Below are 26,134 nucleotides of genomic sequence, written 5' to 3'. Positions count from 1 at the left end.
ATTCTCTTTGGCCCTGCTTTATAAGCCTAAAGGATCGTACCATTTTGTCCAGTGGGGGTCAACCGGAAGCTTCTGGGGGATGAGCCAGGGGGGGATAGTGAGTTTGCAGCCTAATCCCCCACTCCCCACCCTCCCGCCCCAGTCTGCAGTACGGCCGAATGCTAAAGTGACATGTAAGGGTTGCCATCGCTAAAGTCTCTGTATCTTTTTCAAACCTCTCTGGAATTTATTTACTGACGTTCACAACAGAAATTCCTAACACTGCGATGTCAAGTCTGGTAAGAATATTGATTTTGAAATTGTACAATTTAATAAAATAAAAAAAACAATTTTAAAATCAAGTAAAATGCTGCATGGGATTGTATCTAATTTAAAAATGAAATTACATGAAAGTTTAGATCCTGTAAAAATGTTGAATGTAGAAGATTAGAAAAAGAGTAGCTACAGTACTGATTCAGTAGTTTAACTTTCCATCTTAAAACTGTTTATCTCAACTTTGGAAAGGGTTTAATTGTGCTTTTGTAAACCTATTGGAATGGTCATTCCCTTCGAAATTAAGAAATTAAGAAATATTTTCCTGCAACTGTTTACAGAAAATATCTTGATTATAAAATGTGTTATTGAGGAAATCGTTACAATTGAAATTTAAACCAAATGGACTAAACACTTTTTGCGATATAATAATGGGATTTGTTCCTAAACTATTGCACCATTCAACAGAGAGAGCTGATTCCATTTATATTTTCATTAAAAAATATGAATACTTTTTGGGTAGACTTGGGTAGGTAATGTGGTCTGTTACCTGTAACAGTCAGTAGTTACCACAGCTGTTTTGGTTACAATGGTGTGATGGGTTGTCTGGGGCACCCGGGCCCTCAGAGCAGAGGTCATGAAATATTTGTGTGGGTACATTATGCGAGGGATTCCCCTTTGACCTCTCTAGGCCATCAAGAGCCTGAGCTGACAGCCAATCGTTTTAAGTTTTATTTGATGTTTAGGCATATGATATGACCATTGTAGTAACTGAAACTGTCTGGTTCTTTTAAACCTGTGGCAATTTTATTTTGGCAAATCTCCCATTCGTAAAGCCTTTTCAGTGTTCAACGTTAGATGTGTTGGTGTGGAAGTGATTCCGACCCAAAAACTCAAGTGTGTTGGGGTCCCTTCTGTTGCCAGCTTTTCCATTTTGAAAGTCCAACTTCATTATTTGCTCGGTATAGAAAGAGGCAAACATGCCCTTCATGTGTGCCCTCAATTAGTTTCACTGTGATGACGTCACACTTCCCTCTTCTTATCCACCTTCAGTTTAAAACATCAAAAGCAATATTATGTACATCGTTTAATTGTTCCATGTACTAACTTAAGCTTTAACGCTTTTAGTCTTGTTTGCCATTTCAGCTTTTTCTACTTTTTGAAGGTCTTACAGCACCAATTGCATATTCACCTCTAATTCACTTCCTAGTTCATCCCCTGTTCTTCATCAAAGCAACCAGATCCACATGGGATCAAAAACCGTGGATGATGTCACTGATGAAGAGAGAGAGAGAGCGGTAGAGACGTTAGTTATGTAAAGACCAGCTGGCCAGCCATCAGGCAGTGAGGCCTGCAGCAGGACACTGAAGGTGAACACTAATGCGGCCATAGAAAGTCCCTCCAAGCCTAAAGTACCTCTCTACTCATTTAATTTAGTGGTGGGGATTTTCAGTCCATCACCAACCATTCATTCTGCAAAAATAACTGACTTGAACATACAGGAATGCAAACACTGGATGTCCTGATAACATTTAAGGACCTCAGTTTACTCAGACTCTGAGTTTTCACTGTATAATATTTTTTTTCATACAGTGAATTAAATTGACATGAATACATCTCTGATAAGTAGAAAAGCAGAATCCAACATTTCTGCAAGAGCTCAACCTGATCTGGTTAACATCTCTCTGTCACCTCTGCTGATTTCATTGGGAGAGAATCACCCAAAGCTTGCAGCCATAGAAACAGGGCACAATGACATTTCTGCAGTCTTAAGATGGATTAAATTGCAGCTCTCATCTGTCGTGACGACAGAGAATTGTTACTGGTATGGAGGACCCTCACAGGAAGTCTACTCTGGTCTGTTCCAGTCTGGCCTTGCCACTCTCCATCCATGAAATTTAAATGAGAATGAAACAAATAGTAGACCAGGCAGTGAAAAACAGAGAGAAAGAAAGAAAAATAGAACATGAAATCAGTACATTGCACTCAACAAGGTCATTACCACAACTACATATGAAACAGGTGTAGATTGCACTCAGCGTTTGTGTGCACTACCGGGATACAGGAAGTGTACAACCCTATAAGGAAGCTGACTTGCATCTGTGTGTGTCACTATTATGAGGATCAAAATGGCATCAAAGTCCCAGACAGACAAGAAGAACTGCACAGGGAAGTTAATACTTGTGAGAGTTGAAGATAATCCTTTTCTGAGAGAGTCGCACTGCAAACACGGGACACATACAACAACCCTACAGTAGCTTGATTTGGTGTCACATCGATTCACAGTTTTGATGAAATATTTGGTCATTTTTACACACCAAATATAAAACAGATACTGTATGATGATGATACATCAGTTGGGGATCTTGTTGAAGTGTCTAAAACATTTGTGTTCTCCCTTTCAGGTTCAGCATGTGGCCTTGTGCAGACATACACCAGAGGAGGTAGAACTGTTTCAACACAGTTGTTAAGGCCTTACATAACATCAGAACTCGACAGCATAACGTCATTGTTCAAAGGCGCAAACACTTACCCCCTAACTGGAATACTCCAATTATTACCGCTGAGTTGGCTGCCAAAGATTATGCCAATCTAGCCAACAGGAAGTCCACCAGCATACAACGGTGACAGTGCTAACACTCTCCCTCCATCTGCAACCATGGACGACCCGTATCAGAACAATGTCAACCAGCAGGGGACTGACATCGGCGGAGAGAACCAGTACCCCACATACAGCGAGGGGGGAGGGCAGGAGGGCAGCGGCTACCCCTACCAGACAGACTACCCTCCACAGGAGGAGGACGCTGCCAGCGACGCCACCGAGGGCCACGATGAGGACGAGCAGATGTACGAAGGGGAGTACCAGGGCATCCCCCACCCGGATGAGATCAAGGAGGCCCGGCGGGCAGCGAGGGCCGAGGCCAGGAAGAAGGCCCGCATGGCGGCTGAGGGCGACGATGAGGAGGACCTCCCGGAGCAGTATGAAAATATCATGGAGGACTGTGGGCACGGCCGGTTCCAGTGGACCCTGTTCGGTGTGCTGGGCATGGCGCTGATGGCTGATGGCGTGGATGGCTTTGTGGTGGGCTTTGTCCTGCCCAGTGCAGAGAAGGACATGTGCATAACAAACGCCAACAAGGGCATGCTGGGTAAGATGAGAAGTGGGGCCAATGCAAATTTAAAGACTTACTCAGGAATGAATCCATTCTGACCGGTATTAAGTACAGTGTATATACATTAAGTTGTGTGGCTCTTTAAGGAGTGATTCACAGAAAGATTCAACAGAAAAAAAATCCCAATTGATAAACTGGTAGATAGAAAATATTTACAAAAATACACAGAATATCCTTTAGTTGGTTTCCTTCACTGAAAATTCTGTGATGCATGAAAATTGTAAAACGAGAACCCCCAGAGCTCCATCTCACCTTAAAGTTCATGTGAAGATGATATGGCAGCTTTTTAACATTCATCCCATCTCCCTCATTTCCCTAACTGCCTTCCAGGGGTGATCATTGACACTGATTGATGGCGAACCTGCAGGTGAACTCCCAGAGACGTTGCTAAAGCTCTGATATTAACCTAGTACAACTGTTCAAAGACGGGGTGCTTTGCATCATGGGCCGTGTAGCTGTCAGTTAGCCAGTAGGGGGTCCTTCTGCCTCATCAGACCCTGAGGACGCCTCGGGCCTGTCTTAAATTGAATTTACTTTATCTGCTGGCATAAATGGGATGGGCTGTGCAGTGGGTGGCCTGAAGTTGATAATGTTCTGCCACGCACTTTTGTATGGTTTCCTTTTCTGCTGTTGATGTGTCAGTCCCCCTCTTCATAGGCAACTAGCCCTTAAAGTATGGAGAGCTCAAAAGAGGATGAGTTGAATGTCTTAAAATCAAAAATGACCCATGCGCACAAAATCAGTTGACCCCCCATTTAAATGATAACCATTATGCAGCATGAACCCAGAATTAGAGGTGACACTCCAGCTGTGACACACACAGAGCCTCAGCTGGGGTGCCGTTGGCCCCTGGACGTAGCGTCAGCTGCTACTGTGCTTTACAAGGACAGGGGGTTGAGGGTTGGGGGTTGGGAGTTGGGAGTAATCCTGCAGAAAGGTGCACAGTATATCCACACGTGCCCCATAAGCTGCTTACACCCTCCGTAATTAGGCGTGTGTAGTAAAAACACAATCTAGGCTGAGAGGGCTGTAGAGACCACAGAAGAGCTGAGCTATCACTGATGGTCCTAAAAATGATGAGCTCTGATAACATGCAGTATATGGGCCATCTCGTATAAATTCTCATTAGATTATAAGAGGCATCACGGCCCATCCTTTCAATTGACTAGAATATTCCATGGTTAAAGTCAAATTATGTCACTTTGCCTTTGTTCAGCTACTTTCAGTCTCTCTCTATTTCTCTCATCCTTCTCTTATGGGAAACAACTGTGGGATTTCTTCCTCAAGCAAACATGACCCTTTGTCCCTTCCGTTTAATGAACAATTGGACAAACTGAGCCCCCTTGTGGAAAATATTGCACCTACTAGCTGCTTGGTTTGTCTTGAACATCAGTACCAATACAGACCTAGTTAACTATCAGGGTTCACCGAAAGTTGCACAAGGCCCAGAATTGTACAGTGAATTATACTTAAAAAAACAAAAATGTGTCTTTGTTCTTTTACGAGGGCTTTGATTTGAACCAAAAGGGGTTTAATGTTCACACTATAACAAAACAAAAAAAAACTAAACTCCCCTCATGTGTTTGTGTTTGTCTGGCAGGTTTGCTTGTGTACGTAGGGATGATGGTGGGGGCCTTTGTGTGGGGCGGCCTGTCGGACAAGATGGGACGCAGAAAGTGTCTGATCTACGTGCTGACTATAGATGTGGTCTTCTCCTTCCTGTCCTGCTTTGCACAGGGCTACGGTTCCTTCCTCTTCTTCAGGTTCTGGTCTGGCTTCGGGTGAGTCACACTTCAAGTGAAGTTTCAGAAAACATGTTTTTTTCCAAATGTCATCCTAAAAATCAATTTGCATTCACAAGAGCAAGACACACAATAGAATAGATACTGCTTGGTCTTGAAAGGGGCAATATTCCCCTGTGCTCCAATAACACCAGTACAGTGCTAAACACTTACCAAGGTCACCAATGCAACGGGATGGAAAAGAAAAAGGAGGTGGAAAACTAGTGACAGACAAAAAGAAAACCTAGGTCTTCGGGAACTGTAGAGGAAATTTTCTGTCACCGGCTGAAAGGAAGTCACACATGTTCTCACGTACTGTGGGTCAGCCATGTTACATTCTCACCTCGTTAACAAACTCAGGCCAAAACCCACTTTTCAGGATTATTGCAGGCTTGAGCTGTTCAGTGCATGCTTGTGGCCAAGACCACTTAAGTCTTAACACCAGCCAAGCCCTGAAACTTCAATTCCCGGTTCCTGAATTAGAACATTCAGCCTTTGTGTGTTTAGAACATTGATGAGTCCCACGTCAGTAATAAAAGCACATCTGCAGACAAGCTGTTCTCATTTGAGTTGCACCGAACCTCCCAGAACCGCAAGGTCAAAGAGAAATCACACCCTGTTTCTTTGTGCGTGCACATGTTCTATTCACATTAAACAATGTTGAATAGGTTTTCAGAATTCCAGAGTTCAGATGTTGTTTTTCTCCTGCAGGATTGGAGGCTCCATCCCCATCGTGTACACCTACTACTCTGAGTTCCTGCAGATGGACAAGCGTGGGGAGCACCTGAGCTGGCTCTGCATGTTCTGGATGCTTGGGGGGCTGTATGCCTCCTTCACTGCCTGGGGCATCATCCCCCACTATGGTAGGAGTCCCTAAAATAGGGGGATGAGGAGGAGAAGGATGAGGGGGATGATTACCATTGTGAAGATGATGACAGTGATTGTGAAAATGCTAAGGACAATTTCAAGGGTGACCAACTCTAAACCAGCTGGTAAACATTTGTTGTGTGTTTTCCTTCAACAATCCTTCAAAACACACATCCACATGAACCAAGACTAGATTTGAATTCCATTTCCTTGTTGATGAAGCTGACATTATGATGGGGTTACCGGTAATGTGGACCAGAGGGCTTAGAGGAAATTAAGATCCTGTGTTGTGTTGTGCTGCACTTCAGGCTGGGGCTTCAGCATGGGGAGCGAGTTCCAGGTCCACACCTGGCGGGTGTTTATCCTGGTGTGCATATTCCCTGCCCTGGCGGCGCTCGTCGGGCTCATTTTCATGCCAGAGAGCCCTCGCTTCCTCCTTGAGGTGAGCGCACTGGAGACCATGGCCTTGATGAAGCTGCTAGTGTGCTTAAAAGGCATAATGAAATGTCTGAGCATGTGTTTGTTAGTGTACTGTATGTTTTCTGCTTTGTGTGTGTGTGTGTATATACGTATACAGTGTATATAATTCTTAAGGTGTTAGGTGCCTACTGTTGAAAACTGATGAGTCATCATCAGTCACTGGGCCTGTTCCTTCTCTAAATAACACCAGAATCACACAGGCATGCTATCTGACAAGGGCTTGTAAACCTGGGACATAAACAGTCCACAAAACCAATACATGATCCTGTATATCACAGCCCAGCGTGGCTGGATGCAGTACTGCGATGCTGACAGCTTGCACCTGTGTTTCTGTCAGAGCGCCAGACACGACGAGGCCTGGATGATCCTCAGGCAGGTCCACGACACCAACTGGAAGGCCAAGGGAGAGCCTGAGAGGGTGTTCACAGTGAGTCAAAACTCACACTGTACACAACAACAGCTTGTAAAATAGATTACATTGAACATGATAAACTTGTGTCTGAAATTGGTTTTTCTTATTTCCCTCAGACCTGTAGTTGAATCTCAGCCTAATGTTTGCCGACATGTTTACAGGTAGCCAGTATTAAGACTCCTCAGACCCAGGAGGACGAGTTCATAGAGATCCAAAGTGACACCGGCACTGCCTTCCAGCGCTGGACTGTCCGGCACACGACCATGCTCAAACAGGTGGGCCAATCACAGCACGCTAGGAAGTAAAATGGAGATGTGTTGGGTATCATTGTATGCCATGGATGTGTGATCCTTCATGACTATACATTTGCAGTCAGGATGAATGCGTCATGTTTTTTGGTTTACAATCGCAGGTCATGCAGAATGTGACGTCACTCGCAGCACCAGAACTGAGACTGCAGGGGCTGTTCTTGGCCATTGTCTGGTTCACCCTGGCCTTCAGGTGAGGATTACCACAGATGTGGCACAGAAGATACACAGGACGACTGGATGTCTGAATGAATGATTAAATGCATGAATGAACCCTCACTAACACAGTAGATCAATCAGCCCCCTCCTATATGACCTGAGAATGGTAATCTGCTGTGAGAATAACAGTGGTTCTGCATTTGTCTCAGCTACCATGGCCTGTCTGTGTGGTTCCCTGACATGATCAAGTACATGCAGTACGAAGAATATGAGTCCAAGGTCAAGCTCTTCCACAGAGAACGAGTGGAACGATTCCACTTCAACTTCTCGCTGGTAAACCAGATCCACAAAGAAGGAGAATACATCCATGACAGGTAAGTCTACATACACATTTTTTCAACATATTTCTTAAGACATTTCTAGAATAAGATTTCAGCACATTCACTTACGGTAAACTGCTGTGATGTTTCATTTTAGGTTCATGAACATAGAAATCAAGTCTGTGAAATTTGAGGATTCCCTATTTGAGAATTGCATCTTTGAAGACATCAAGTCAACTAATACTTTTTTTGAGAACTGCACCATAAAAAACACCATGTTCTACAACACAGGTACTGGATTCTGTGTAGAAGGATTCTGTAAATCTCCAATATTTATGAGTCCCCACCTGAGATCATATTTTTTTGGGTTGATTGTTGTCTTTTTTTCCTGTGCAATGTGCAGATCTTTGGCAAGAGAAGTTTAAAGACTGTCGACTGGAGAACACAACATTCCTTCATCCAAAGAAGGGCTGCCATCTGAACTTTCAGGAGGAGAACGATATTGTCGTCTACATGGTCAGCTTCCTGGGCAGCCTGGCAGTGTTGCCTGGCAACATAATATCTGCCCTCTTCATGGACAAGATAGGAAGGATAAAAATTATAGGTGAGCAAGGAAGAAAATTGGAGGAGTTTCGAGACAAAAGGTCTGTCAGAACTGGAAAGGTGCTCAAGATTTCCGGGTGATTATGTTGTTAGGATATGGTTTTGTCTCAACCTCTTCAGTGTATCATTACCCCTCTTTTTAAATATCTGTCACTCTCTTTGTCACTTTCTCTCTCTTTCTTCCCTCTCTTCACAGGGTTCTCTATGCTAGCGTCCTCTGGATGCTCCTTCCTCCTATTGTTAAGCTTCAGCCCAGGGGCAGTTATATGTTGGCAGTGCCTCTTCTATGGAACCAGCGTGGCAGCTTGGAATGGCCTGGAGGTCATCTCAGTTGAGCTCTACCCCTCGGCTAAAAGGTAACTCTCAACACAACCAATCTCCTGTTGTAGAATCATAATGAGCATAAAACTCTTGCTCGTAACTGTGAAAGATTTGGTGTGGAGTTTTCATAAACTTATGAAAGGAGCATTGTCAGACCATTATTGTCTGTCCGTCTGTTTGTTTGCAGAGGCACAGCATTCGGTGTCCTAAATGCTCTATGCAAATTTGCCGCCATCATGGGCAGTTTCATCTTTGCCTCCTTCATTGGCATCACCAAGATCATCCCCATCTTCCTGGCTTTCGCCGCCCTGGTCTGCGGCGGCCTCCTGGCTCTCAAGCTACCCGAGACTCGGGAGAAAATCCTCTCTTGAAAAGCCAAAGCCTACTGAGCCAAAACAAGCGCTTTGTAAATATAGTTTAACTGTGATCCAGTTGGGAGAAAGACATGAACCTCGTAAAAGAGGATGAGTATTGCATGGGATTTCTGTTTGGTACACCTTCCCACCCCATACCCCCAAAAAGTCCTTTCACCTGTGGGTTCATATATTTTTTGTTCAGCCTAAAACCTTGTCCAACAACATGGAGAACATTTTCTCAATTTATTTGGTATGTCCTATGCATGTGGAAGTAAATTTAAGAAATATAAGGTGACATGATCTTTATCATACTTGAAGAGTATTACAGACAGTTTTACCATGTTGTGCTTTGATTAAAACGGCATTGTTTTCTGAAGACTGTTTGGAGAATCTGGAAATGACAAAGGTTTCAATGTTTTACAACTTTATAGCATTCTGAACCAATTTTCAAGTTATCTGTTTTTCCATTGAATCAACTTTTGTTTGGTAGTTTAATTACAGTAAGACGTTTCTGTGCTATGTTCTGTCATTTAGTTAGGTGTTTGAATTTCCACATGAATTCTATTTTTCTAGACACCAATTGTCTGTACTCAGCTTGTCATGTCACTGAAAATCAATCATTTCTGCTCATCAGTATCAGCTCAACACTTTTTATGTTCCTATTTAATACATTTTGAACATTGATAGCGCAAATAAAATGTAAATCGTAGGCTTGAATACATCTGTTGATGAATCAATATCTGTTGTCTTGTTTTTGATTCTATGCCATAGAATCAGTTCTGTAACTGTAGAGCTGTGTATTAGATGTTGATTTGTTTAATCAGTCTTTTCTGTCAAACCTTGCCATGATAAGGAATTGTATTGTTTTTTCTAAACTAATTTCAAACTGTGATTTTAGACATTTTGATATCATGCTCTATTTTTGAAGCTTCTTTAACTGAAATGCTGCATTTACAACAACATGTATCAAGATTTCTAAGGAACACGTGACTTGATTGAGCTGTGTGTGTGTGAGTGGTTAAAATCCCCCAGAAAGGTTTAATTTACTATATATTTTAGTTTTACTACCAAAGTTGTAATTGTTGTTGTACATAGACCCGTGTATATTAGTTAACATGCTGCAACATCCTCTTGTGTGTATAATATTGTACATGTCAAAGGCACACTTCTCACAGTAATCTTTATTTCTTTATTTCTATAGCTAACAGTTGGCACCCAATGTGGACCTTTTATGTGTCTGTATTCTTGGGAGTTAGCCTTACCCCTGACATAACCCTGACAAGCAGGACATAACCTCTAAGGACCACTCATCTGTTAACACAATCTGATTTAAAGGAAACACAAATGAAGGGTCAGCGTTTTGATTTTAGTGGACCTAGAGTTATGGAGTCTGAAGGCTTGTTTGTTATCTTCATTTCACAAATGAAATTGTGAGACAAGAATGGACCTTTACTTTTTTGTTTTGTTCTGTGATGGTTAAAAAATAAAGAAAATGTGGTTTCATGATGACTGTGATTTATTTTATTTCATGTTATTGTAGAAAACGCACTGAAACATTCACACTCGTTTTTGTTGAAGTAACCCTGATCGATCTCCTCTTGAACTCGACATCTAAATGATCTCACAGCATATATAGTTTACACAAAATCAGCATGGGCAATATCTTTTGACATAAGATACTGTATCAGTATATCGGTTTCTCATATTAAGAGCAGTGAAAATTAGTTTGACTCTTCAATGTGCTCTGTTCCCATGAGTTGGGAAGATGAATTTGAGGGGGCACTTGTAAAAACATGGCAGCACACAAGTGTGAGCGAGTGACACCAGTAGGAGGATTGTGTTGACTCTAGCAAGGGTGTGAAAGAGACCCCGCTAATCCGTTTACCAGTAGTACTTGCCTGGGAGCACGTGTGAAATAGTAGAATGAAGTGAGAATGGGATGCTACTCTTTCTCATGAACTCCATGCCTTAGAGTAGAAAGTGGCACTACATTATATTTAGATAGTTAGGACAGTCAAAATGTACATTTTAAAGGACTTTTTGAAATGCAATATACCACGTTTTTTAATCAACTTTTTCTTTAATTATAACTGGTCGTCAACAACAATGAATTCTAGGAGTGATTTTTGGGGAAGCACGTTCTTGATTCATTTACCTATTACATAATTTAAACAGTAACTTCCTTAACAATGTAGCCTTCAAGTAAAACATGTCACCAAAAATACCATAAAGAATGATCAGGATCAGAATCAGAATGGGTTTTATTCGCAATAAAAGTTCACACAGACAAGGTATTTACTGTGTCAGGAAGGTGCATACATGATGTCAGACTTTCAACAATGAGACACAATTTACAGCATGCCTGTATTTTACCCTGCTCTCTACCATGTCCTCCAGTCTATCATCAAGCAGCTTGTTATGTTTCACACCAAGGGTGGAGAATGTTTCACTCCCCACACCTCGCGGTTCTCACAGGAATCTACTGGGCAAGCATTTCAGCTCCAGACAATACCAAGGTAACAGCCCCTCACAACAGCAGGTGACTATTTGAAAACAGCAGTTATAAATTTGAAACAAACAAACAAAAAATTGTACATTTTGTGAACACGTCATGACAGTCAGGTGTGATTGTGGCCAAATTAATCGGATTTCTCATAGATGCCAATTATAGATGAGGGGAGGATGGGGGTTTGAGTAGGAGATGGAGACAAGGAGATGGGTGCCAGACCCAGACCCTCCCGGGTTGTGGTTGGCTGAAGGTGCCAAACTCCCGCACAGTCTCTCACAGTTCATGTGGCATGCAGGGTGGGCGCCAGTTTACTCAGGGTCATCTCTGTACCACAGGGTCACACGGAGGTTCCACACTCAAACCTAAATACTTTTTGGGTGGTGTATTGTTCTTGTTTTGAGGACTACACAAACTGTAAATGCTCTTAAAAAAACGAACTCTATCCCAAACAATGTTTTTAAAATAAAAGGACTATATAGTAAGAGTGTCTCTAATACCCTTGAAGTCTAAAAGTCATTCTAACTTACAATACAAGCCATGGAATTCAAAGATACATTTTCATTCAGGTTTGTTGTTGTAAAAGCAAACCACTCCTTAAGTGATCTATATTTTAAATAATTTCATGTGTAAAATATATAATGAGATATTACACGACAAAGATTATCAGCTTTGCGTTTTTGTTGTTTGGGCTATATGTACACAGTTTAATAAGAACTGATGCAATTGAAAAAGTGAAACACTTTTTCCCTGTTGTTTTTCTGATCCGGCACTTGGGTGAGGTGAAGGGGTCACAACACAACATGGTGGTCAGAGGTCTATTCCTACATGAGAGTGGGAGACAGAAAGTAGGAGGTAGAGAGAAAGAGAGAGAGGGAGGGAGGTGACATTGTTTTCAGAACCTCTCTTCTTCTCCTGTCTCACAGCCCATGTGTGAAGTCACACCTCTGACTGGTGGCTTTAAACCCACTGTGCCCAAGCCACTGTGTTCCCCCCAGTGGCAAATCATAATGGCATCTAGCACCTCAAGTGTAATTGGGTAATAGAGGTTATTATACTTCATTAAGCATCATTAGGACTCCCTGTACTTAGGCCTTGAAATACTGCTGCAACCTCGCCAGGGCTCCTTGACAGGTTGCCTGGTAACAGGGTCATATTTTGTGGCTTTGATTTTAAACTTGGACAAAAACCTCCATATTTTTGGTATCTATTCAGATGATATGTGCCTGTTTGATTAATAAAAAAAATACAAAAACTGCTTGAAACATGAGACAAGACCACATTCTTGGGCATCTGACTATGTCTCTCTGAGCAACAGTGGATCAAAGCCGGTCACAAATTCCCCCAAAATGTGCAAAGTAGATTAAGACAGCAGCAAAAATGAAGTAAAGAAGCAAAACTGTTTATTGTTTTGAGCAGGGGTCAGAACTCACACTTCCACTGCTGCGAGAGAGGCAAAGAGAGAGAGAGAGGAGGGGGGGGGAGAGGGCAGCCAGTCAGCACAGTGGGGCAGCTTTTGACAGGGAGAGACAGTGATGGCTTGGGAGAGGCTGCAGAGGTGTCACTTCACACGTCCGAGTCCCAGCCTAGCTCGGACATATAAACCAGAGAGGACTGAGCTGCACAGCACTCACCAGAGCCTCACAGACCACGTCTCCACTCTCCCTGACAACATGGACACCTCCTCTGTGCCTCTACTCAACTACAGCCTCCAGCAGTACCAGTGGAGCTGCCCCAGCTCTGACTCTGACATCTACAGCATCTCATCCCCAGAGACCGCATCCCCTGTGCCCTCCATGGACTACAGCCTTTCCCCTGGCTACTACCAGCCCTCTCACCCCTCGACCGCCCCTAGGGCCAGGACTGTAGTCTCAGAGAAGCCCCAGTCCTCATCATGCTCTCCCACAGGACCTGGGAGGAAGACGGCTAGATCCAAGACCCGTGTGAGGAGCAAGCAGAGGGAGAGCGCCAGTGAGAAGGAGAAGCTGAGAATGAGGGATCTGACCAAAGCCCTCCACCATCTCAGGAGCTACCTGCCCACCTCAGTGGTCCCAGCAGGACAGACCCTGACCAAGATTGAGACCCTGCGGCTCACCATCCGCTACATCTCCTTCCTATCCGACCAACTGGGCCTCAGTGAGGATGTGGGGGACAGCTCTGCATGTGAGACCACCCCAGAGATCCTGGGATACTTCCAGTGCAACTCCATGGTGGGGAAATGGACCCAGGGACAAAGCCAGAAGCAATATCATTCTCAGTGTTCCACACAGAGCCAGCCTGGGTCACTGGAGCATTCTGGGGAGTGTAGTTCTGGAGCGGACCTGGATCAATTTAGTGGACAGTACACAGGGATTATGCAAGGGGATCTCTTCAACTCAAGTATAGAGTCTTTTCTGCAGTCTCCACAGACAACACAGACCACACCACCTTCATGCCAGGTATGTATGTGTGTGGATAATTGTGAAATACTTTCATTCAACTTGACAACTGACTGATTGTTAACGAATAACACACTAATTGTCACTTTCATGACATGTCTTCTATGCATACTAATTAATTCATCTTCTCCCTTTCCACAGATGTATGGTAAACACTTCTGCAGTCAACTGGTCCCTGATGAGTTCTGGGGTTGAAATTCTACAGGCTCATTACCAGTGGATCTAATGAAGTACAACCTTCATGGGATAAAGGAAAACAGTTCCTAGTAATACTGTAATCATAGTACTGTACCAAAATACTGCCTCATTTTGACTGAAGTAATTTATTTCTCTAATATAATGTTATTTATTCAGTTATATGAAATGTTCCATGTAAATACTGTAATATATATTAATCTTTTTATACTCATATTTATAATTAAAGGAATATTTAAAAAACACTTTACCTTGTACTGTATGGATGGAGTTTATTATTGCGTTAAGTATGAAATTGTGTTTTATTTTGCATAATAAGGCAGCTCATGTGGACTGCCTAAGTCAAGTCAGCAAAACATGAGTCTGGTTCCCTCTACTGGTCATGCAATCCCTGACATGCCGCCGTCACCATTTGCAATGAGGGTGCCAAGTAGTCAACAATTTTACAGGAAAGACTTCTATCATCAGTTTCAAGTTTCAAGTGTTATTGTCAGGTGCACAGAACAACAAGGTCAGACTGGGCACTGAAATTCTTGGGACAAGACAACGCAAGGAACCTGGCATAACATAACATATAAGTACTAAGAACGTAGATTACATCTATGATAAGCTCAAATAAAATAGAATAAAATAAAAATAAAATAATAGTAATAAACATCCTAATATACAAAAAAGTATGCAATATACAATAATACACATTATACACTAATACACATGATGACCTACACTAACCTTATAGACCTATACTAACCTAAAACAAGACCTATATTAGCATAAAACAAGACCTATATTAGCATAAAACAAGACCTATACTAACCTAAGACAAGTGGGGTACATTTAGTGCAATAGTGCAATATTAAGCTGAAAGTGACAGTGTGTAAAGTGACTAGAGAGAAATGTATCAATGTCCATATCAATGTCCATTCAGAAGCCTAGTGACCCTTGGATAGTAATCTATGATGAAATATACAGGTTTGCTCAAAGTAAAAGGCAACATGTGTTTTAACTGAAACAACTATTTGAACTGAAAGCAAACAGACTACATATAGCTTATAATGACAGGTAGAGGGTGAGAGTTGATAAGAAGAAGCTGTATCAGCATGAGAGTATATATGTTACCTGTTACACGTGCCCTAGTATGAAGATAAAGATGGTCAATGATTAAAACAGAACTCTACCGACCCTTGAACACAATGGTAGAATGTTCCATGATACAAACTCAACCAACGCAACATCAGCATGTGGACAGGTCAAGCATCAACTGCTGTGGGACTCTCTCCCCCTCTCAGATCAGAAGGTGCCATCAGATGAAGATCAAGCTGACCTTGAGCATCTTTGTTAATGAACCCACGTAAATAAAGGATAGGTCATTGGCGCCGCTGTGTCTAGACCAAGACAACTTCTCTCAGCATTTTCTCCACCCCCACCTCCCACTAATAGCTCTCTGATAACAGTGGAATGAAGTTTAGCATGCAAAGAGAAACTTACATCTGCATATCAAGAGAATATGGCAGAGTCAAGGTGTTCTCTTTGCCACATAGCTGTAGTACTTTTGAAGTGTTAATAGCCAGATCAATACACAACCTAATTAATTCCCTGAGCCCTTTCATTATGGTAAAACTGCTCTTTGAGGGAAGGACATGTTGATTTGTGTAATGATCACATACAAGTAAACAAAGAGATGGCTAATTTGGTTAGATAAGTGAGGATAAAGAAGCTTAGGTCCTCTCAGAACTTGTGATCAGAAGAAAGAATGTTTAAGACTTGAGCTGGTGAAAGCGTATCGGAAATAATAGTAAGAAGTGGGAAGCAATTCAAATAAAACAATGCTATTAATGCTGCTACACTCAACCATCTCAGGTTTTTACTAACATGCTCATGTTCTCTTTTTGCTCCGATTTAGTTTTAAGTAGCATCAAATCACACACCACCTGACTCAGTAACACGTGTACTATACACTGTGTATATAATGTATACATACGTATGAGTGCGTTGTATACATACACTTTGTAGGGCTGTAAGTTTATTTTTAATAGTTTTTTGTTGTTTTCTTTTGGGGGGGGGGGGGGCAGAGAAAAAGTTTTTGTGTGACAAAAAACTTAAACTTGAAATAAAAACTGTTTAGACTCAATAACCACACATCTTTGAAGTGGTTACAGATCCAATACACTTGCCAGTCCTTTTTCCATAAACTGTAAATAGTTTAATCTATCCCCACATTCTGTTTTGGAACAAAATCAGTCTATGGTTTGGCTTAACATTATTGAGACAAAAAAACAAACCAAAAAAAAACAGATAGTTTGTAATACTTACAAAAAGACCAACAATAAATGCACCAGAATGTGACCAAAAATCATCCTCATGTATATGAGTTGTATCGTTAAAAGCCATGCTCCATAAAAAGGGGGGTTATTTGTGGGAATTGTTTCTCCCTCTCCAGATGACACCTGTCAAGGCTGACATCGTGTCACCTCACACACCACAGCCCGAGAGAAAGGGAGGGAGAAAGAGAGAGACCAAATTAATCTATTATGATTTTTTCTTATCCGCAGTGTCCCTTAACATTTTTCAGAATAATGATATTCTACTGTCACATTAAATCGGTCATGATCCATGAATGAGATTTTAAAACATGTTAAGGTGTTCACATGAGGCCAGCCATGTGTGACTGCTTCACACAGTTGAGCTCTGATCAAGACCAGGAGTCAAATATGACACGGTAGACTGCGGGAATGTTCTCCAGGTACAGGTTCCACCATCCTGCTGGCCCCCACCTCTGACAGCACAGTGGGGGCTCTCATCCTGAGGAGCAATGAGAACTATAACATAAAATAATATGTTCAAAAGTAAATGTTGTTGTCAGTCAGTTTCATTCATGCTGTCACAAACAAAGAGCTTTGTATTCTACCAGTTCTTTTCTCTGTAATTGCAACTAAATTATTTCAAATAGTTTAAAATCTAATTCATTTTGTTTTTAAACCAATGAAAAAATGTCTGCTCTTATCAAACCACATGCAGCTCATCAGAACATGATTGACATGGCCTTCCTGCATTCTTACTTCCAGTAGTGTGAGATGAACATTATCATGACTGATCGTCAAATTTGTCCTTTGCCAGATTAAGGACTGGGACAGGACTGGTATCATTACCCTGTGGATTAGTTCAACATATCTCTCTAGTCTGCACTCAGATCTCAGATTCCCAAGACAGCAGTCATGATCCGGGCTCCTGTCCAAACAGAGAAGAGGTGTGAACCTCTCACACATTACAGCTGGCACACTTATCTGTTTCGGCGGGGGGGGGGGGGGGGGGGGCTCAGACGGAGCAGGAAATCTGGAGGATCTACTGATGAGAGCTGGATGCTAAATCTCACTTAAATCAAAGGTGATAAATGTCCAGTGATTTGAAATGAGCTCTTTTGTTTCCTGACACAGAAAGAATAAATATAATACACTGAGCTAATGAAAGTAATTCAAGATTATCCAACTTGATATGCAGGCTTACAAGCTTAACCCACATAATAACACACACTTCGTCAAAAACCTGTAGGGGGAAATCTGGGGCCAGATTTTATTGACCACGGTATCTGTCATTGAAAACAATGTATTGCTATGCAGCACCTAGTTATATAATAATATGCAGGGTTGAGAAGCTTGTCTCTTGTTTGACAGTCAGGTAGAAGCCACCGGCCTTTAGGGCTTTAGTGCGAATCAATCTAATTTATTTTCCAAGCTGAAGCCACCAGTCACACCTTGTCCATGAGCTGTGCTCTTTCCCATGGTCCCCCCTCCCTGGGTGTCATCTCTGCCTCAAGATCTTCCCAAGCCCAGAAGTGGCTGCCGGAGGTGCAACTTCGCACCTCGCATCTCATATATGGGGCAGGCTCCCCAGTCCTCCTCACTACCTTCAGTCTGCCTTTACAGAGACACAAAACAGAACAGCTTCATTTCACTTCTCCAGAAAGCCTCCAGCTCCTACAACTGCCATGGACATGTCCACCTCCTGCTCTCCAATGCAGCTCCAGGATGCCAGTTCTCTCTTTTTCGACTGTCAGGACCTGCTGAAGCAGGCCTACGATCCCAGCTCAGATCCGGGCTACTTCAGCTGCTGCAGCAGCCTGTCGCCCACCTCCTCCGTGGACTCCTTCTGCTTCTCTCCCACCTCCCTCCCCTATGGAGCCAACAGACAGGAGCCGCTGGACTGCTTCATCTACAGTAGCCCAGTCTCTGAGGTCAAGGAGAAGCCCCAAACCTCGCCCCTCCAGGAAGCTTGCACCAGGAAGCCCCGCTCCAGGTACCCAGGAAAGAAGCGCCAGACGGCTAGTGAGAGAGAGAAGCTGAGAATGAGGGATCTGACCAAAGCCCTCCACCATCTCAGGAGCTACCTGCCCACCTCAGTGGTCCCAGCAGGACAGACCCTGACCAAGATTGAGACCCTGCGGCTCACCATCCGCTACATCTCCTTCCTATCGGCCCAGCTGGGCCTCAGTGAGGATGGCCTCTGTCAGGGGAACATTGGAGCTGGGACCCAGACCCAGAACCTGAGCCAGAACCTGAGCCAGACCCAGACCCAGAACCTGAGCCAGACCCAGACCCAGAACCTGAGCCTGGGCCAAATTCATTCTGCCTCTGGTTACATCGCACAGGAACCCTGCTATGATGCTATGGAAGCAGTGGATGAGAGCTTCTCCAACCAGCAGAGCTCCACTGCTCCTCACTTCTCCACTCTTCCACAATCTTATCAGGTATGTTCAGAAACATCCAATCTCCTGTCAAAATAATTGTAGACATTCTTTGTTGTTGCCTTAAATATAGGATATTTATGTACATTGTCATTAGCTTATTTATCACTTCTATGTAAGATTATGCCAGACAGCTCACCATCCATGTTCTCTGTCTTTTCTCAGATTCCCAGAAATGTGTACTATTCACAAACCACAGCTCAGGACCACTGGGAACCACTGCAACAGCAGCAGCAGCAGTTCATCTTCTCTGGACACTGCTAAATATCAACATGAGACTCTCAAACAGCACCAAGCCTCACAGAGGAAAGACACAATGAACTTTTATGCAGAATTTTGTACAGAATTAACTTATTAATGCTTTTGTATTGTAATTATAATTGTAACTTATTGGATTCACTTCATGAAGGGAGAATAAAACAATCCTTATTTTAAAATAATTGCTTGAGTATTGACAAGTGTTATTGGAACTGAAGCTGTTTGAAACAATACAGTAATCACATTTTACAAAGTTTAGCTTGCGCACTGACAAAGCCTGTTGAAGTAACTGACTCTGTCAGTCTTTACTCCTACCCTAGGCACAGTTGAGATGGATACCGGGACATAACATAAACATCCAGTCTGCCATGATGACTCTAAAGTGCTTAACAGAACCATCACATCAAGGCTAAAGACCCTGAGGAAAGACCCCCACTGGGTTAGCTGTCAGCTGGGCTGGTCAGATGGCTAATCGTCACTTAGGGGTCTTTTTATGTCTGTGCTCAGTAAACATTGTCTTTGCTTAAAGCACAGCAGGACACCCATACTGATACACATTTGTCCCCACACACAAGTCCCCAATACAGCAACATGTCAAGATGCGGTTTGCTGTCATACTATCTTTATCATGCCAAACTCATTCTTTTGCAACATTCTGGCAGTTTAAGCCTCTTTTAAAAACACTAGCTTGACGTGATAGAATGTCAGTCATTGTGAGAGGGCCTGCATTGAGGGAAAGCCTACATTCTGAGAGACGTAAACTTCAGCGGTTGTTTCTTGAGGAAGTATCGTTAACTGAGTGTCAGGCTGGGAGTGGAGATCCACAGAAAAGGTGATGTAACAGCTGTCAGACGAGAACGCCATGCCCTACTCAAGCACACGATGACTTCAATTATTTTAGAGTAAAACCTTTAAGAGTGCAAGGATCCAAACCCATGACAGTAGACTGACGATGTGTGTTCTGGTCTTTAATCCTGGCATGTGAACCAATATACATTTGTGAGTTTCATTTAATTTCTCTTTAGGTTGTTTTATTGTCCGATGTTTCAGCTGCTCTCAGAGCCCTAATTCTCAGATAGAGAGGTCTATAACACACAAGTGACAAGTAACACACACTATGGTGAATAACACCCACATCCACTTCCATTCCACAGGAAGCAATTAAGTGGTATAGTATGTTGTATGCCACATCATTGCTTCCTGTGTCATTGTAGTGGACAATAGAATGCAACCTTTTTAGTCAAGGTTGCAAATAACTGGAATCTGTGGAAAACAGAAATAAAATGTTGGTGCCATCTGTCTCAAAGCGGTGGAACATAATGAAAAAGGACCCCCAAAAAACTAATGAATGGACTTTGTGGGGAAACTGAGAAATAATGCAATTCTAATTTCAATTTTGAAACTCAGGAGTTGAAGCTATACAATATGAAAAAGCAACAAAAAAGTCCAAACACATGTATGTGGCCATCCTACTTATAGAGATAGGTGTGTATGTTCAAATATTCAGACTAAACATGATGATATTTTGTGCATTTTGTGTAACGGTGTATGACTATGAATTGTAGTCTATCTACTTTAACAATATATGCTGGAAGATGATAGATGCATACATAAACTGGCAAATTAATTAGTCAAGTAAGTTTTCTTGTCCACATACAGTCTCTTACCTTTTTCAGTCTTATCATGTTTGCCATGTCACTGTTGCATCCCCTTAACCTTTCGCCTTGTTTTATATTGGTTATGCTATCAGTCATTAGCTTGACAAAACCAACCATGTGTGAAAGTCCTTTATTTGTAAGAAAGAAGCTGGAAGCTTCATTACCAGTCCACAAATAGGCACAGAAGAACACTTGAACATAATAGCCGGAGTAGCTGAACACAATCTGTAAGTAAAACCATATTTAGCTCTCTCTCAACCAATTCTGAGCAATGACAAAATCAGGTTGTACATACAGTAGGAGCAATACTGACTACTCATGTGTTCAAATTACTATCCCTTTTCTCTGTATTTAGTGTGAATGTTAATCTAAGGTTAGTCTTTGAAAACTGAAACCGGAACAGACACCTCATTCACCATTGTGGAAAGTTGGATTAACAGGTACACAACTCTATCAGCAGAACTACCAATGTATAATCAAAATCCCTTGTCCCTGTCTTATTTTGAAATCATCCGTGTGCCATTAAAACGAACAACATCTGCATTCACTTTTAGTACTTCTCTCATCAAGACATGCATCGGGTTCAGTCATTCTCCACCATCCTCCTGTTCTTCTCTCTATCTGTTGTCCATGGTGGGAAAGTGTTGGTTTTCCCAGTGGATGGCAGTCACTGGCTGAATATGAAAGTTATCATCGAAGAGCTCCATTCAAGGGGCCACACCGTTTCAGTTGTGCGGCCATCCGACAGCTGGTATATCAAGGAAACCTCTCCTTTTTACACATCAATTACCCTCGATATAGCAGGGGGATTTGACGAGGACTTTATCAGCACATTTGTCTCTCAGTTGCTGGAGATCCAGAGAGGAGGGAGATCCGCCTGGGCTCGTTTCAAGCTGGAAATGGAAACAATGGAGAAGTGCCAGGAGATGCTTGAGAAAACGTCAAACATGGTCTCACACATGTTGGAGAACCAAGGGCTGATGCAGTCTCTGAGAGATGCTAAGTACGATCTTTTTCTGACTGACCCAGCCATGGGAGGTGGAGTTTTCCTGGCTCACTCCTTGGGTTTACCGCTGGTGTTCAACGTGAGATGGACTATTAGGGGGGAGGGGCACTGGGCTGTAGCTCCCTCTCCCCTCTCATATATCCCCATGATGGGCACAGAATTGTCAGATAACATGAGCTTCCTCCAGAGGGTTCTTAATGTACTGGCTTATAGCATGTATGAATTACAGACTGCTGTGTACGTAAAACCTATTTTTTCTGATTTAGCACAGCGCTTCTTTGGTCCTGACGTAGACTACTTCTCACTGTTTCAAGCTGCTGACCTGTGGCTCATGAGAGTTGACTTTGTGTTTGAGTTCCCTCGTCCCACCATGCCTAATGTTATCTACATGGGAGGGTTCCAGTGTAAACCTGCCAAGCCCCTTCCTCAAGATCTGGAGGAGTTTGTTCAGAGTTCTAGAGAGCATGGAGTCATTGTCATGTCTCTGGGGACTTTAGTTGGAGAGCTCCCTCAAGATTTAGCTGATGAAGTAGCAGCTGCTTTTTCTCAGCTGCCCCAGAATGTGATCTGGAGGTACAAGGGCCGCAGGCCTGCTACCCTGGGCAACAACACCTTAATAGTGGACTGGATGCCACAGAATGACCTACTAGGGCACCCCCATATAAAAGTCTTTGTGGCTCATGGAGGAACCAATGGAGTTCAAGAGGCTCTGTACCACGGGGTTCCAATATTGGGACTCCCACTGATTTTTGATCAGCATGACAATCTGATGAGAATCGAAGCAAGAGGAGCGGGAAAGATTGTTGACATTTACACCATGGACAGAGAGATGTTCCTCCAAGGCCTTCAGGAAGTGCTACATGAGCCTTCCTACAGGCTGAATATGCAGAGACTTTCCAGGCTCCACAGGGACCAGCCAATGAAACCCCTGGATAGCGCCCTCTTCTGGATTGAGTTTGTCATGAGACACAAAGGTGCTTCTCACCTTCGTACAGAGTCCTATAAAATGCCCTGGTATGTCTACCACTCAATAGATGTAATGGCGTTCTTACTCACTATTGGAATCATAAGTATGTTGATTTTTTCTGCAGTATTGAGGTCTTGCTTCAGGATGTGTTTAAAGCAAAAAGTTAAATATGAGTAATTGTAAAAGGGCTTTTGTGTTGCTATAAAAAAAAATCTGAAGTATTATTTGTAACGGCAGATTTCATATTTTCTTGAAAGTATTCAAGAAGTCAATTGTGCAGTAAATTGCAAGTATTATGTAAGTCAATTGTTAACATGTTGACACCATTGTATATAATTCTGCACTTTTTAATAAAATAAATAATTTCTTTATTACAAAAAGGCATTACACAAACAAATTATGTTATGGCCATCAAATTCGTTATTCTGTATAATTTGTGCCAGCTAAAACCTAAATGCTCACTCTCAAAAACAGAAAAAAAAATGTTTAAGGTTCCTTCTCTTGCCTCCTGAACATCCGTCAGATAATCATAATGTAAGCGGCCCGCTCGTCTGGGCTGAGTCTTGGCAGGTGTCTTGAAAAATCTGAGTAGGCGTCTCAATTAGAGGAGGGTGCCAGTCAGAAAAGGCTTGCTGCTGAGCCAGGCGAAAAAAGTAAGACAGTTTAAGAGGCAGATGGATATGAAACTATACAGAACCTCTTCTGCAACATGATTCATCGACATGACACCTGGATTTAGATCTGGTACAAATCCACAAATATTTTACAGAAATAATTAGAAATGCATTAAAAAGAGGTTTCAATGGTAAAAGTAAAATACATCAAAGCATAATAACATTTCTCTCTAGGCAGCCCTGTGACTCTTTAACATTTTAAAACAATACAATATATAAAAAGAAACAAAGAAACAGAAAGAATTCAGAGTACGAAAAACACAACATCTATTTACAAGGAGTACTATGTAATTCCTATAGCTCATTTAAAAAGTGTCCACACACCAATAAGACCAGAGACAAGACATGTTCTTGTGTTGATAGCTGGAGCCAAGGCCAGGGCAGGTCTGATGAAGGCTACGTTCGACCGAAATGTCACCATATTTTCTATTTTGAATACATTGTAGCCATTTTTGGCACTGAGATAGTGGGAAGTGTCTGAGATACCGTTGTGAGAACCAGAGGCAGGAAGGTGTGTGGGAGGTGTCTCTCCTTTCACTACGTCCGGGTCCGTAAAGAGCTCACCGTGAGCATCCTGAGCTCCGCTACATTGCTCTCCTGCTGCTCTGCTTCCTGGTGGCAGCTCTCTCTGACCACATACACTACCAGTCCCACACAAATGAATATGAGCAGAAATATACCTATAACCTGGGATGCGTAGGGCAGAGGGGAAACAGAGCATTAGACAGTGACCGTCGGTATGAGACTGAAAAGTTTGTCTAGTTCACTGCAACACAAGTCAGCTCATTGTTAAACTCATTGTGCGTATAACACACACAAAAAACAATGACATGACCTTTTCTCAAAGAGGGCATTGCAACAGGCACTGTAGTGTGTTTAATCTGCTTCAGTAAGACAAAAGAGGCATCCTTACAGCCCCCGCTCTCATCCCCTAGCTTCCTCCTGCTCTCACAACAATGGGGGAAAACACATGACTCAACACAAGACCATGCTGTCGATCTGTAACTTACCTGAGACACGACAAAAAGCTGCTGTGAGCGCAGCATGAGTTCTTGCGGTGGGACGTCTCCCTCGCTAGTCGGCTCGCACCATTTCTGCGGCGCCGCTTTGTCAACGAGGACAAATCTCCCCTTCCAGTCTGTCATTGCACATGCAAAGTACTGGCCGTCTAGGAACAACAAGATCAGCCACACGATCGCAGGAACAAAGCTGGATAAGGACACCGATTTCCTGCACCAAGTATCACACCTGCACCCCTGGATGATCAGCATGAGAGTGAAGGCCATGACGGCAGGAATGATGAAGAACGCTGAGGAAAACACTCCGTTCCATGTAGGGTTACAAGGACACTCAAACTCGAGCTCCACCAACTTCTCCAGTCCCATGAGGATAAAGCCAAAAGCCACATTTGACGCCAGAGGGCTGTTGCTAAGTTCATTTTTCAGTCTGGTAAGCCATTGTTGTCTACTTTCCATACTAGTTAAAACAAAAAAGGAGAGAAGAGTTAAAAAGCCCTATGGAGGGAGCACCGTTGTGAACACATTGGCAACAGACAAGTGGTGCGTAATTAACTCATCCTGGGGTAAAGTTTCCCCCCCCCGGGCAAAAGGCCACACTTCCTCTCTGATTGGTTTTGAAGAACGGAGGGTGTGTCATTTGCTCTGACCTTTCTCCAACTGATTGGCTGGCGTGTACTTTCAGGTGGGGTTACATTTAAACGTATTCTTCCATGGACAAACTGGAGGGAGGGGAGTAAAGTGGAGGGAAGTCAACTTTGTCCTGCTATTGGGTGAGGTGACAAGTCATTTACAATTATCCTCCAATGCCAAAAATCCCACAGTGCAGTGGATGTTATGGGCATAGTAGCAGTTACTAAAATACTGTAAAAATCACCCGATGGTAACAGTATTGCCAGGCATTCAAAACATGGACAGGCCTGTGAGTCTAGCCTTGAAATGGGATTCTAAGCCTTTGACGTGATTCAACACCCAACATACAGAGAGCAAAAAAAGTGCTCCCCCCAAAAAATCCATTCTAATAATAATTTATCACACCAACAACAAACTGTTTCCAAACACACAGTCCCAAATGAAGAGTAGATATCGACAGCTGTCTAAAGCATGTACTTCAATCCCTGCCAAATAAATAATAGCTGTGGAGTATGTTCAACAAATAAGTGACATAAAATGAAGGACTTTGAACAACAGCTACTAGAATGTTAAAATAGGTTAGTCATAAAATGTAATCATAAGTGCTGGACGACAGAATCAAAATGATAACAAAACGTCCCAGTGTTGAGTATTTTTGGTGCTCACTTCATACAGTACTATTCGTGAGGCTGATGGATTGACCAATACCATTATCAGCCACATGAGGTCCTTAATGTAACATAGAAGCACAAAGCTCGATAAAAGCCGGCATTCCTGGAGGCCATGTTGGGGTCTTTTTAGCGTCTGAAAGACAATCCTTAGTAAATGCTGCTTGTTTGCTGTGATAGCACCTTTAACTGACAACTGAGCTTCTAAAGCAAGAGCTCTCCCTCTGTTAAATACAGATGGATGGACAGGCTCCTGGAATGCGCTATGAGATTTGGGGAAGATAAAGAATGATAATGACTTGATGAGTTATAGATAAACTGGGGTTGAGGCATTCTTGATTG

The 26,134-nt window shown here is 42.6% G+C and overlaps 5 protein-coding genes across 5 annotated transcripts; 4 read left to right on the top strand and 1 right to left on the bottom strand.

The window, feature by feature from the left end:
- The first annotated feature begins 135 nt into the window (after positions 1–135).
- sv2ba (synaptic vesicle glycoprotein 2Ba) lies at positions 136–10,535 on the top strand. Its single transcript, XM_062471660.1, has 13 exons — positions 136–278; positions 2,658–3,401; positions 5,026–5,206; positions 5,918–6,069; positions 6,382–6,515; positions 6,891–6,980; positions 7,127–7,240; positions 7,378–7,466; positions 7,642–7,806; positions 7,910–8,043; positions 8,156–8,356; positions 8,552–8,711; positions 8,864–10,535. Exons 2-13 carry the CDS (start codon positions 2,912–2,914, stop codon positions 9,045–9,047), a joined length of 2,094 nt encoding a protein of 697 aa, XP_062327644.1. The 5' UTR covers positions 136–278; positions 2,658–2,911; the 3' UTR covers positions 9,048–10,535.
- Positions 10,536–13,211: 2,676 nt separating this feature from the next.
- mespba (mesoderm posterior ba) lies at positions 13,212–14,171 on the top strand. Its single transcript, XM_062471781.1, has 2 exons — positions 13,212–13,976; positions 14,118–14,171. Exons 1-2 carry the CDS (start codon positions 13,212–13,214, stop codon positions 14,169–14,171), a joined length of 819 nt encoding a protein of 272 aa, XP_062327765.1.
- Positions 14,172–18,156: 3,985 nt separating this feature from the next.
- Positions 18,157–19,176, top strand: mespaa (mesoderm posterior aa). The gene is made up of 2 exons (XM_062471780.1): positions 18,157–18,915; positions 19,078–19,176. Exons 1-2 carry the CDS (start codon positions 18,157–18,159, stop codon positions 19,174–19,176), a joined length of 858 nt encoding a protein of 285 aa, XP_062327764.1.
- Positions 19,177–20,938: 1,762 nt separating this feature from the next.
- On the top strand, positions 20,939–22,986 carry LOC134028422 (UDP-glucuronosyltransferase 2A2-like). The gene is made up of 3 exons (XM_062471961.1): positions 20,939–21,055; positions 21,184–21,268; positions 21,399–22,986. Exon 3 carries the CDS (start codon positions 21,401–21,403, stop codon positions 22,976–22,978), a length of 1,578 nt encoding a protein of 525 aa, XP_062327945.1. The 5' UTR covers positions 20,939–21,055; positions 21,184–21,268; positions 21,399–21,400; the 3' UTR covers positions 22,979–22,986.
- Positions 22,987–23,158: 172 nt separating this feature from the next.
- Positions 23,159–25,032, bottom strand: LOC134028123 (calcium homeostasis modulator protein 6). The gene is made up of 2 exons (XM_062471494.1): positions 24,486–25,032; positions 23,159–24,162 (listed from the first exon to the last, which is right to left on the bottom strand). The coding sequence occupies exons 1-2, from the start codon at positions 24,948–24,950 to the stop codon at positions 24,013–24,015; spliced, it is 615 nt and encodes a 204-aa protein (XP_062327478.1). The 5' UTR covers positions 24,951–25,032; the 3' UTR covers positions 23,159–24,012.
- Positions 25,033–26,134: the final 1,102 nt, after the last annotated feature.

The sequence above is a fragment of the Osmerus eperlanus genome, chromosome 10 (assembly GCF_963692335.1).
Source record: "Osmerus eperlanus chromosome 10, fOsmEpe2.1, whole genome shotgun sequence".
Classification (NCBI taxonomy): Eukaryota; Metazoa; Chordata; class Actinopteri; order Osmeriformes; family Osmeridae; genus Osmerus; species Osmerus eperlanus.
This window is presented reverse-complemented; position numbering and strand designations above follow the sequence as displayed.

Coding starts and splice junctions, on each gene's coding strand:
- mespaa (XM_062471780.1), top strand. CDS start 18,157: ATGGACATGTCCACCTCCTGCTCTCCAATGCAGCTCCAGGATGCCAGT. Junction 18,916..19,077: donor CTCTTCCACAATCTTATCAG/GTATGTTCAGAA, acceptor GTCTTTTCTCAG/ATTCCCAGAAATGTGTACTA.
- mespba (XM_062471781.1), top strand. CDS start 13,212: ATGGACACCTCCTCTGTGCCTCTACTCAACTACAGCCTCCAGCAGTAC. Junction 13,977..14,117: donor CCACACCACCTTCATGCCAG/GTATGTATGTGT, acceptor CCCTTTCCACAG/ATGTATGGTAAACACTTCTG.
- LOC134028422 (XM_062471961.1), top strand. CDS start 21,401: ATGCATCGGGTTCAGTCATTCTCCACCATCCTCCTGTTCTTCTCTCTA.
- LOC134028123 (XM_062471494.1), bottom strand. CDS start 24,950: ATGGAAAGTAGACAACAATGGCTTACCAGACTGAAAAATGAACTTAGC. Junction 24,163..24,485: donor AGCTTTTTGTCGTGTCTCAG/GTAAGTTACAGA, acceptor TACGCATCCCAG/GTTATAGGTATATTTCTGCT.
- sv2ba (XM_062471660.1), top strand. CDS start 2,912: ATGGACGACCCGTATCAGAACAATGTCAACCAGCAGGGGACTGACATC. Junction 3,402..5,025: donor CGCCAACAAGGGCATGCTGG/GTAAGATGAGAA, acceptor TTTGTCTGGCAG/GTTTGCTTGTGTACGTAGGG. Junction 6,981..7,126: donor AGCCTGAGAGGGTGTTCACA/GTGAGTCAAAAC, acceptor ACATGTTTACAG/GTAGCCAGTATTAAGACTCC.